The sequence below is a fragment of the Monopterus albus genome, unplaced genomic scaffold (genome assembly GCF_001952655.1).
Source record: "Monopterus albus unplaced genomic scaffold, M_albus_1.0 scaffold126.1, whole genome shotgun sequence".
NCBI lineage: Eukaryota > Metazoa > Chordata > Actinopteri > Synbranchiformes > Synbranchidae > Monopterus > Monopterus albus.
Window position 1 is genome coordinate 1,780,969 of NW_018128006.1, and position 12,932 is coordinate 1,793,900.

Genomic DNA, 12,932 nt, shown 5'->3' on the forward strand with positions numbered 1-12,932 from the left:
ACACACACACACACACACACACACACACACACACACGCACACGCACAGGGCTGAAAGAGACACCACACAAAAATCACAAAGCGTGAAGAAAAAGTCTGCTTTAACCTGACTTTAACAAATGAGGTCATGTGACCAACCAGCTGGGATTTGGGTCATTGGAACAGGTGAGACGCAGAACGCTACAAGGGGCCAGAAACTAAAGCTCAAAGCAAAATGCACAGACAGTGGAGAGACTTCCCTGTGTTTGATGCTTAGTATTTTGGATTCAGCAACAAATGAATATTTGACTCCGGCGTACAGTATCTGACTGTGACCCTTCAGTTTTACCCCAAAGCCCTGTGGGGTGTTTTGGTTTGAGCAGGGGTGTGTTTAACTGCTTAACAGTGCAAGTCAAAGACTTTCAAACATATACAGTCTCAAAGTAAACAGTCCAAACTAAGGAACATATTTCAACAATTTAATCATTTGTTACCAACTATATATTTTATACATTTGTGAAACATTTCCTGGAGGGTCAGATCAGCCCGAAAGAGCAGCAATACATGAATATATATGTCTCTCAGTCAGTTACACCACATAACCTGAGAGTGACTGGGAAATCATCTTGTGTTTATGTAGGTGCTCCCTTGAAAACATCGTGTCTAACTAAACAATAAAAGTCGTGCTGGACCTGCAGAGCTGCCTCACACTGGGGGTGGAAACCGTTTCCAGTCATACGCGCGCATGTAACTTCTAGTAACCAAAACAGTTGCTACAACATTAAGTCAATATTGATCCACATCAACCCATTTTCTGTCACACCCCTGATTGAATTACTCATTGACAGACCAAAATCCTGTGAGCTTTGTAACATTGTGTGTTCTGACCGAGGGACGAAATAGGCCAAAGGTCACCATTTTGTATAAGAAGTGCACCGATTGACTAAAATCCTGTTAACCTGTAGGGATTATGTTTGAACATGACTTTAAAAAGTGGTTTGTACAATGATTACAGCACCATGTGAAATATTAAATCTAACTCTACCTTTCATTCATTGTCATCCAGACAACAGACCAAGAGGGGGAAGGACGGACAGTGGAGTCCAAGCAGACTGGACACAGGAGAGGGAAGGCTCATATTTCTGAAGATGGAAGAAACTCCACAGATCTGGCACGTGCAGGTTGACCCCCAGGACATGGCTGGAGAGATACAAAAGAAAGTGTCAGTCGTAAGCCAGCCGGAGTGCTCCATTTGCTACAACGCCTTTGACAATGTATTCAGAACACCCAAACTGCTGGAGTGCACCCACACCTTCTGCCTGGAGTGCCTCTCCCGCCTCATGGCGGTCTCGGTGGCTGACCATGACAGCAATGGTGACATCACACATGTCTCCTGTCCCTTCTGCCGCCACCTCACCACACTACCCAGAGAGGGACCCCCGGCACTGGCCACCAGCCGCGAGGTCCTGTGCAAGCTTCCCAGGCACCAGCAGCAGGAGGAGCCGGTGTGGCTGGAGGGGCAGAAGCTGTGCTACAAAAGCTCAAGGCAAGGCACCAACATGGGTGCTCCTGAGAGTCCAAGTGCCTTCTGCATCTGCATTGACATTGGGGCCAACAAGAACATGGTCGCTCCAGTCCTGAGGCAGCCCCGGACTTTTGGTCTGCTGGGCCGGATTTCAGACTGGAAGAGGATGATGCTCTTCATTGTGCTCGTGGTGCTGATTATTGTCATTGTGTTGTGGCCACTGCAGTGCGTGTTCAGCACTGGGAACATACGCTGCACCCGGCAACATGTCACCACCAACCCTACTTCTAGCCCATTCACCACCACGCTTCCTTTGAGAGGCTGAACCTTTTGACTAATTGGACTCAACTGTACATATTATATATGACACAAGTAACATTTTTAGTGTATAGTTGCACTTGTGTACATTTGGCTATTGCTGCAAACACCACCTCAGATTTTTAAACCTTAAACAGAACCACGGGCTTTTTAAAGTCTGACTTTAGTGCCCCCTAGTGGTAAAACCAGTCATGTGGCAGACCCACCAGGGGACGCTCAGATGAAAGAGCTGAAAACACCACAAACTGCATCAGTTCTCACAGGACTCGGGTTGTGTTGTCATAAGTCAACAGTTTCAATTAGATGGATTCTAAAAATTACAATCTAATACAAAGCAGCTTCAAGTCTACAAAGCTGAAATTTGTCCAGTGACACAAAAACCTTGAGATGTCATTTTTTGCACTTAGTTTGACGTTGTATTCAGACACCAGTTGGAGTCTGTTTGGCTATTACACAAACTCAGTTTAATGCAAAGCCAAACAATGTTTAGAATGCTGTTATTTCTTTCCAAAATGTGAACTCTGCTCTGTGCCAACTGAAAACTTTTATAGATATGATTTGTATGTTTTGATATATTCTGTTTACAGAGTTTTAATTAAAAAAGTGAGGCATTAACTCAGCTCTCGTCTCTGGGAAATAAAACCATTCATGACAGCTTTATTATCAAGGACAGCTGATATGCTGCTGTCATGACAACATTTGATTGTGGTTCATCATGTTCATGTATTTTAAAAACCAAATCTACAGCAGCCTTTGATGGTTTAACATGTCTGAAGCATGTGAAGTAAATTCCTCTCCAATAATATGCAGACCCCGATGTGCTTGTATTAAAAAAGCAGCTTTAGTTTCACTAGTTGAGTCGATTGCACAACAGTCACTGACCATTAGTGACGTTTCCTTCCCAGCTGAACTGAAAGCTCTTGGCCATAAAAAGCCAGGTCTTGACAGGAAGCCGTCTTTACCTATTCCTGGATTAGATGCATCAGAGAAGGAAACTTGGGTGTGGAGTTTTCCAAGTTGCTCCACTGTGACATGCGATTGATAAGATTACATTTACATTCATTTAGGAGTGGCCATAATAAAACAAACTTCCTGAATCTCTATTTGTACTTTGTTATCCAATAACTGAAAATTGAAACAAAAACACAAAAAAGTTCAGTCGTGGCTTCAAAATGGATTTCCCTTAATGAGTAATGGGGGAAAAAAAAGATAATAATGTTTATTTAAAAAGCTGCTAGTAAAATTTTGCCCTGGGGTATTTAATTTCCTTGTGAATAGCAGCTACAGTTTTTACTCAGTTAAAGCAGCTTGTGGTAAAATGCTGAAAACTTAAAATTTCAAACCATCATGATTTTCCCCTTACCTTCTCATGAGTTAAAGCACAAGTGAAGTGTCAATACTAGTCTAGTTGTTTTTCCTAGAGATTCTTGGATTCTTGGTAGAGCGCTGGTCAACTAAAGAAACGGCTGCAGAGGAGAGCCACAGAGGGGTCCAGTACAAAGACCACTGCTTGGCAAACTGCCACTATGTTTGCTGCCGTTTCTCTGCCACAGGGACTACACCTGGAGGCAAAACAAACTTGTTACACTGATTTAGCTTTCATTTTTAAATAAAGTTTCTACAACCTTTTCCAAATCAATCACAGTATGGAAGAGGTCTTCGTGTGAAAACCTGCTTCAGACTGTAACACAAACAAGCAAAACTCATGTACAACTTTACACAGTGCTCTCAGATTTTTATTAAACTATGTAATAAACCACTTTGATGCCATTTCAGGCAGCTCACTGCATCAGCAGTTTGAGTGTATACAGCAAAAAAAAGGCAGAGCCAGTGCAAAAAGAAGACGAAAGGGGACGTACCTCCACTGGACAATATGGAGACACTCAGTTTGCCACTACTCACTTCAGGCATACCACAACCAACGGTGGAACAAGCCATCATAACATATACTGACATGTTCAAGTAAAAGAGGACGAGCAGAAAGAAAATACTGTTGCCTCCACGTACACTGGATCAACTCAAAGCCAGAATTTACTTATCAATGGTGAAATTACACCATAGTAATATAACAAAATACAAGAATGAATAAAACTGTCATTTAGAAAGATACAATTTGACACAAATTAAGCTTAAAATAAAATACTGGTGGCAAAAATTTAGTGCGCTACCAAAAATACTTCCATGACATCCAGACAGCCTGAGACCAGAGATTCAGCAGTGTCACGCTTTCAAGTATTGATGTTTCACCATATCATAGACAATCTGACCCAAAGAGGCAAAGTGAGGTTTAAGAAGAAAAAATAAAATAAAAAATCATCCACAGCACAAGATGGTTCAGAAAAACAAAAACAAAACCACAGACATTTCTCATTCATTGGATGAGGTTCGCAGTTCAGACGATAACAGGACAAGGGGAAAAAACAAAAATAAATCAGAGGGATTCAAACATTCCCAATTCAACTGAAGAACATCCAGTGGTGCAGCATTTCTAACAGACATACTGTAGGCCTTCAGTGACACAGGGCAGCAATGCAATTAAAAACATAATACATAGCTTTTTCACACAAAGAACCAATCATTACAATAGATGATAACAGCTTTAAGAGGAAATGTTTTCAAACTGTCGGCCAAGTGGACAAACTCACCGATATATATGGATGAGACCTGGGTTGTCTGATAAACCACTGGCTACACTGTCAGGGTTTTTCAGTGCCATAACTGAACGCTGTTAATACATTGTCATTGCTCTTGGCTAGATTTGTATGACGTCTCTAGAGTCACAGCTGTAGAAGCTTTTTCATTTATGATTGAAGAAAAAGTGATTTCATCCTGTGAGAGTGTGTGTGTGTGTGTGTGTGTGTGTGTGCGCGCGCGCAGACCAAACACATCGTGACAAGGTTCTATTGCGAGTGATAGGTTTTTCTAAGGTCTTTAGGACTATCAAGTCATTACATTTTAAACAAGCTAGGTCAGATTTCACCAGCATATCTGCTCTTGTATTTGGGTAGGATATTTTATTGCTGAAAATAGTGAATGATCTGGCAGACAGCGCAGAGGGCTCCCTGCAGCACTACCACATCACTGACACCAGCTTACTAGACCCACTATCAGCAAGCCTGGATTACAGCCACCTTCTAAATTATTTTTTGGAGACAAATCTATTCTTTAATCTCTGACAGATGACCATCTGGCCCACTGTAATCACCCTCTTTCCCGTGTCTCCTTGTGACGAACTCCAACAGATGTTGAATCGCATCAGACCTGCTGATTAACTAGGACATCCAGTCAAATGAAACCAAGAGACGGCGGTCAGCCAAGCTCAACCCCAGCCACCCATTGAGGAATCCTCTCCACAACATTCCTGCAAAAAAAAGATTTCATAGTGCTGGGGATGTTGCTTAGACAGCTGTGCTTAAACATCTCTTCCATCATTAAGCTCCTTCATAAATACCATGATACCAACAGAATCAGCAAATACTCCTGGAAATAATCAAAAGAAACTGATTAAAAAGGATGGACAAACAATAACAATTTTCATGACCCAGACTGGGCTCAAAGTGAGACCAATGCAGGCCACGTTCAGGGGACACACACAAGCGATGTGATCTCCAACAATAGAACAGCCGATTTACATTCGTAACAGTACAGGACATCAAAATACAACTCTTAAACCACCACACTAACAATCAATCAAATCTCCAAAAGAATAAGTCCACTTCTACACACAATATTAAAATCACTTGCCCCCTGCTCGCTGTGCCTAAGGGCCTTGTAGCAGGTTATGTAACTGCCCTTGTAGATACAAAATGCAGTAAAAGGTCTTCAAATGACAGCCAGCAAAGACAGAGAAAGAGACAGAGCGAATGATTGGACAAACAGCTTGACCTCTTTTGGGGTCCTACACAGCTCTGTTTATTTCAGGCCAGGACAGGCTCCATGTTCAGATCTGTCACCCCAAGAAAAAAACTGATTGTTTCTCATGTCAGCTTGAGTTTCCAGAGTTTGGAAAGTAGTAACAGAAGAGATTTAATAGCAGGTCTGTGGAGTCACAAGGCACTTTTGCTGGTTAAGAAAATGAGCGGCTGGAACAAAGTGGGGAGAGCCGGGGGAGCACAGACGCCCTGAGCACTAGCGCTGCGCTGTACAGTCCTTCTCTCCATGGAAGGTGAGGTTTTATCCCAGACAGAGAGGGCCAGCGGGAGAGGAGGCAGCTTGTCACTTTTAGCCCAGTCATGGTCCACTGATCTGGAGTGTAGTCAGAGCACGACAGTCCCTCCTCCCCCAAGGGATTTTCAGGCGCTGACAAAGCGACACCTCGGCCGAAACTGAAGTAGACACAAACAGACACGCAGACAAGTGGAGTTAATGGTTAGTGTCGCTTTGAATCATGGACACTAGCATCTGATGTAATTCATGATACAGAGCTAAAGGGAGCGCTTACTTGGCATGCCCTCCACCTACAAGGTTATCTAGACAGGGAGAGGCAGAGCGCATATAGTAGGACTGTGTGTTTGATGTTTCTATTTTCCAATGACTGAAAGTGCCTTTAGTCACTCACACAACTTAAGAGATTCAAAACCCTGTACTTTTACAATACCTTCACATCAGATGTTGAAAATAAAACTAACATGACAAAACAGGAATGGTACAAGATTAGACAGTATTTAAAGTAAACAACTTCTAATATAGACTTCTTGAATTTAGTTCCCAGGAACTATGAACTTTCACTGAGGTCCCTCAAACGCATTGATTTAAATTAAACAGCAAAACCAAAGCCCCTGGAAAAATAAATAAAATGCCCACTGATGGCAAAGCACGATGGTCAGAAGCAGGGCTGTGAGAATGCTGGGTCCAGTCAGCAATGCTCAGCACATCTTGCCACAGTGGTTCGTGGACCTTCAGAAAAAGGACTATCCTTGACTAGCACCTTTTTTGGGCAGTCGAACTACGTGCTGGAGCTAAATTTAGGCCCTGGTTCCTCTGGTGAAAACACAGGTAGAGGAACCAAGTTCTGCAAAAGGTTCTTGCTCCCCAGGATTAGTTCCTCTGGCAGACATGGGGCTGCACTACTTGACACATTTAAAAGAAGAAAGAGAAAACACTAAGTACCCATCCAAATTAGGCACAGAGAGTCCACCTCATTAAATATAAAAAGGTTTTTCTTTTCAGTTTAAGCCATGAAAAAGATGCTGAGGAACTGAGAAGTCTAACATGTAAGTGCTAGGTTTTGAGAGTTATTGTAAGCATTTCTTAGTTTTGATAATGTCCGGATGCATTTGTTTCTGAAAAACAACATGTAACATTCAGCAGTAATTAAAACACTGCTCACACCACCTCATGACCCCAAAGCAAAGCAATGACTCATTCGCTTTAACACTGCTGGCTTTCCCTGTCTGCTCTATTAATCACAATGCGACTGAGAATTGAGGTTGATTATAATTTGAACCCAAGTTGGATCTTTTGTTGCTTTAAGGGAAGCTCAGACTTTCTTTTATGGAAGCTTGGCTGCTCCCAGCCACCCTATAATTTCAACCTTGAAAAGAGAACATTACCCTTCTATTTACATAAAGGAAATTAATTTAACTCTCACTGGAAACGATTCGACAACATCATGAGTCCTGATTTTAGGGGCAAATTATTTTTCTCTGACACACAGAGCTAAATCGTAGCTTTATTTTCCTAACATATGCAACACTTCACTCTTATGGGATCCAACATATAATATCAGTAACACTTTTTTTTTTTTTTTACCTGTACCAAACCCACTGTCATGGCTAAAGTTAAAACACTGACTAAAATACTTATTTCGGTATTCATGTGTAGAAGTGAATTGAATACTTACGCAAAGAGAGAGAGAGAGAGATGTGCAGGGCCCAACGGCTCTACCGCCTGGTGTTACTGCTAAAAGACGTCTGAGGGCTTTTAAAGTTTATGTTCTCGTACACACTCGATGAATCATCATTTGTCATCCTATAGTAACACAGAAAATGGTCAGGGAAAGCAAAAGAACTAATTCAACATGGGTTTCTGCAGGTTCACCAAGTTAAATGTAAGATTTATTCCAGTTTTAAAGTATGACAAAGCCAGTAGGTATGACGGGGCTTAGAATTACATCGCTTTTATCACTAGGTCCCAGCAGTATTCATAAGTTATATAACCAATGCAACCTGGATGCAGATAAGCAGCAGAAAGTGATGGGTCAGTCAACTAATGATTTATTCATTTGTTTAAATAACTTTTTTTTAAAGCAACATTGCCCATTAGACAACAAGCTTCCTAGCTGTTTGTAGCCATCAGTACTGACAATGTCGGCCCTCAGGCTCACAGTGCTGACTGCACATAGATCACCGTCGCAACTAACACTGCTGTCTACAGCAGACCAAGTAACTTATTAGGACCTTTGCTAATTAAATTTACAAGAATCAGGCCAGCAAGTACTGTACCCCATTTAAACAATTTTCTGCTATGATTCTGCATAAACATCTTTAATCCTCATACCAGCGGCCACTTCACCTTCACCACAGCATGTGTTATACTCACACAGAAGAGCGCGAGGATGCCATGTTGGTTTTGGACCTTGAGTTGGTCATCTGTGGATATTTGATATTGGAATATTCCCTCTCCTTCATCTTATTCCTCTGCAAAGTGTCAACATGAATCAGGCAGATTTAGTTTAGAGGAGATATTTTATAAAGCTCTCACACTGTCCCATTTCTAAGACCAGAATTATCTTTAAACAGATGGCCTCCACATTAAGCAGCACAAAAGCACTTTGCAAATGTACTCCGACACTTCCATACTGTTGTTTGCCTCACTGTTCTAGATTTTGCAGCACAACCCACGGTACTGGCCTTCAGACTGTGAGGTCAAACATGTCTCACATAAATATTTTAAAGCTTTCATTACTGTTAACAAGTGTTATGGATTTTAATGTCTCCACATGAAGCCACTCTGCAATCTTGATTTATAGTGCAGCAGCGTACCTGTTCCTCCTCTAGTCTCATCTGAGCTGTGTTTATGTACTGCTGCACAGCCATGTAGATGAACTTATACTGGGCCTCTGTCTGCACCATGCCTGACCTTTGCTGCCGTACGCGCTGGATGGTCTTAGGGATGTCGATGTCACAGTCTAGACCTTTAACACACACACACACACACACACACACACAAATCAGAACAGACACAATACAAGGATTTAAAGTAATATAAAAAGTCAAGTGTCACATATCTGAATCTCATACCTTGCCGGTTTATAACATCGATGAGAATGTCAATGACAATAATTGTGCCTGTTCTCCCGATGCCTGCACTGTGGAGACAGAGTAAAACGTCAAAGCATTGAAGAAACTGAACTGTAGGTCCTAATGTGGCAACAGGAGTGAAGTACCTGAAATTTGTCACTGTGTAACATCAAATGCTGTTACTGTTTAAAGACAGAGGGCGACTGAGCTTGTATTAATGTGATGAGAAAAATTTCAAGGTAAATCCACTGAAATCCATTTGCTGACATTTTTGTTAAGTTGGTTGGTTCATAGTGATCATGTATAATTAGCTATACTGGTGCTAGATTGGTGAAGCCCTACTGTCAATACAAAGGTAAAATTTTGAACCTTAATTACAGCACACCCAAGTGGCCAAATGAAGTCATATTGCATCCATTCATGCTTAGTGTCCACAACTTGACCATCTCGTGGGAAGTTGAGCTGACACTGAAAAAAGAAAGCAGTGACCCACAGACAGGCTAGGCCTTATGGGAACTCTACTGGAAAGCTCAAGTCAGACAAATTAACCTGTAATGTCTGACAGTGTGTCAGCATGAACTTGCAAAGACAGTATAGCAGTTTGTGTTTTAACCTGACAAGTGAAACAGGATTCTGTTTTTGTTCTAGCATTCAGACCGTGCTTTCTCTCAAATGACCAACAATCATGCTATAAATGTCCACCAGATGTTTCACGTCTTCAGCATCATAGTAACGCTGTGTGTATGTATGGCCGACCAGATAACCAGCGTGGAAATGAAACATTCGGACTCCTCACTCATTGTTCTAGCAGATTTTAACAGCGCAAATCTCACACATGAACTGCCCAAATGCAGACAGCACATCAGCTGTCCCACCAGGAACAAGGCCACATACTACTACACTGTATTAAAAGACACTTATTGCTCTGTCCACCGAGGAGCCGTTGGACTCTCTGATCACTGTATGGTTCATCTCATCCTATACAAGGAAACTTAAAGCTGTGAAGCCTGTGGTCAAAACAGTGAAGAGAAGGATCAAGCAGACAAGAGTTAGGCCTGCTTTGACTGCACAGACTGGAGTGTACGTGAGGCTGCCTACACACCTGGATGAACTCACCAACACTGACATCTTACATCAGCTTTTATGAGGACGTGTGTGTGTGTGTGTGTTCACCAAGACCTTCTGCGTATACAGCAACAATAAGCCCTGGTTCACAGTAAAACTCAAGCAGCTTTGTCCTGCCAAAGAGGAGGCCTACAGATGTGGGGACAGGATCCTGTACAGGCAGGCCAGGAACACACTGACAAAGAGTAGCGTTGAGGTTCTACTCTGAAAAGCTGAAAAACAGTTTCCAGAGTAGAACCTCTAGAACCTTTCAATGACCCCTCATCAGTGCGGAGAAACCTAAAAAACATCACTACCTACAGGAACACCCCCACCGCCCAGCTGTGAAGACCATCAACTGGTAGACAACCTGCTTCATTTCGAATTCAGCAGCTAATCCCCCACTGATCACCTCACTTCCCCCAGCCCCCCACTCCTGAAGATCTGTGAAAAGAAAGGTAAAAAAAATAAAAATAAAATAAAAAATCAGAAAGGCACCAGGCCCAGACAATGTGACACCCTGCTGCCTGAAGGCCTGCACTGATCAGTTGGACCTCATGTTCACACAGACTCCAGCAGAAAGAATCTGTCCCAGCCTGCCCTCAATGGAGAACCTGTACACCTCACGGGTCAAAAGGAGGGCAGAGAAGATTTTTGCAGACCCTGGACACAAACTGTTTGAATTCCTCCCCTCTGGATGATACTACAGGTCAATGTACACCAAAACCACCAGACACAAGGACAGTTTCTTTCCCATCACTCTTATCAACACTTAGCCCATGACTGTATGACAACCCTCAGTGCAATACCTTGAAAATAAACCTTTGTATACATCTATCTGAGCTGTGTATATACACATATACAAGTACTTTTAAAAAATTTCCTAATGCACATTTTTTTCTTTTCCCGTTCTCCCAGTCTTATTTTGTACTTGTTGCCTTATGGAAGAACATTGTACATGCACATTGAGAGCCACTGTACCACAGCCAAATTCCTAGCATATTCAACCACCTAGCCAGTCAAGATGGTTTTGATTCTGTAAGATGGGATTTTTTTGCCATAGTTGATACCTTCTGAAGAGCTGTGCTGGCACAGTTTGAATATAGCCTCAACCTAGCCCACCTATAACTAACCTATGGCTCTCTTCGGTCTCCTTTGTTCTCATCTAAGCGTTCTGTTCTTCCTTTCTGGGTGTACCTGCAGTGGACGACAATGGGCCCAGTGTCTGGAATGGAGCTTTGGGTACGGTTGACCTCCTCTAGGAACCAGAGGACGCCACCGGGCTCATTGGGCACCCCATGGTCTGGCCAGGTCAAGTACTGATAGTGCCAGATGTACCTCAGAGGTTCCTTCTATAAGGAAAACACAGCAAAATCGATAATGAGCTCAATTTGTCAGCTTTTCCCCAAGTACTAATTTTAACACTTACTGGAACATTCATCCTGTTGATTTGCAGGTGGCTAAAAATATAATAATGTCTCCACAGGAAAAAAGGTATGATCACAGTGTAAGAAGCAGGGAACAAAACCTACAATCCCCATTCCACACAAAAAATAAATTAAATTCATTCAAAGTAAATGCGGTACATCAGCACTTCAATTTAGCCAGTTCAAGTACGTGTTTTCCAGTCATGTTAGTACACAAGTCCCTGTTTTTGCAGTTTTGCTCTGTGCCAATTGCTGTAGTGAGGTATTCTCTCTGGTCAGGTGTGTCATACTGTATATAGGCTTTGTTGCTAAAACCAGCATTTTAGTAAATGCTGAAATATGCTTTTGTGCGAAATGAGGATTTTGTCCCCCATTTCTTATACTAGACTTGGGAACTAAAGCTTAGAATCGCCACAGAGGATATAGCATCCATTTCCAGGAGATTGACAGTAACTTTGATAAACTGAAAAAATGTTGTGGGATAAAGTGGCTGATTTTCTTCCATTTACATGTAATTCAACTACATAAACATTACCTGGGGACAGTTCTTTGCCGAGGCTAAGCAGACTGTGAGCTACACCTTTGTTGTTTTGAATAGAATACAGGATTTTGAATAGCCATGTATACATAAAACAGTACATCTGTCCACTTCAACAAGACTCAATATCCTAAAGTTAAACACCATTTTAAGCTTGTCACTATTCAGTCCATTTCAGACTGAATAGGGACAAGCCTTTGTTAGATGCTAGGTGCTCAGGTCAGCAGTAAAAGAAAAATAATAAAGTGCAGCCTTTTGTTTTTAACTCTTATTTTGCTGCTTAACATTTCCAGGTATAAAAGAACAAAACTGCATCAAAGGGTTTTTATTTCAGGATTCTGAGCAAGAAAACTAGAAATGTTAAAAGGCTGTGTGCACTTCTGCTTTCTAATTTCTCTGTTTCTTGTATTTTTTGGTACCACGTACTCAATCCTCCTGTAAGCACAAGCATTTGCTGGAGGATTTTGTGTGTGTACACACGTGTGGTGTTAGATAATCTGACTTGAGGTCAGTGGGTCAGCTCTCGTCGGGCACACAGCTTTGCCTACCCGGTCCAGATGGGTCACCTCCAGCTTCCTCAGGATATAGTCCTGTGCTGGCTGCTCATCCACATTCTTCACTAGTATCTTCCCAAACTCCTTAGGGCCATGGCGGTCAGGCCAGTAACGGAAACATTTGTTCTAAATCAGAGGAAGAATAGAGAGAGAGGGAAAGGGGGTGGCGGGTATTAGACAGTATAAAGAACCAGCTCATCTCAAGCAGCTTTCCAATCAGCTTAACTGTCATACTATCCTCGTCAGC

The 12,932-nt window shown here is 42.1% G+C and overlaps 2 protein-coding genes across 2 annotated transcripts in view; one reads left to right on the forward strand and one right to left on the reverse strand.

The window, feature by feature from the left end:
- The window catches only part of rnf223 (ring finger protein 223), a 3,152-nt gene extending 779 nt beyond the window's left edge, over positions 1-2,373 (forward strand). The window contains exon 2 of the mRNA XM_020612577.1: positions 1,045-2,373. Within this exon, the coding sequence (XP_020468233.1) occupies positions 1,127-1,828 (702 nt within the window). The 5' untranslated portion in view covers positions 1,045-1,126 and the 3' untranslated portion in view covers positions 1,829-2,373. The remainder of the gene's footprint in view (positions 1-1,044) is intronic.
- Positions 2,374-3,529: 1,156 nt separating this feature from the next.
- Positions 3,530-12,932, reverse strand: part of ptpn11b (protein tyrosine phosphatase non-receptor type 11b) — a 34,281-nt gene continuing 24,878 nt past the window's right edge. Inside the window, exons 10-16 of the mRNA XM_020612576.1 lie at positions 12,680-12,811; positions 11,364-11,518; positions 9,063-9,130; positions 8,805-8,956; positions 8,362-8,459; positions 7,664-7,791; positions 3,530-6,146 (exon numbers count right to left, since the gene is read on the reverse strand). Of these exons, the coding sequence (XP_020468232.1) occupies positions 7,704-7,791; positions 8,362-8,459; positions 8,805-8,956; positions 9,063-9,130; positions 11,364-11,518; positions 12,680-12,811 (693 nt within the window). The 3' untranslated portion in view covers positions 3,530-6,146; positions 7,664-7,703. The remainder of the gene's footprint in view (positions 6,147-7,663; positions 7,792-8,361; positions 8,460-8,804; positions 8,957-9,062; positions 9,131-11,363; positions 11,519-12,679; positions 12,812-12,932) is intronic.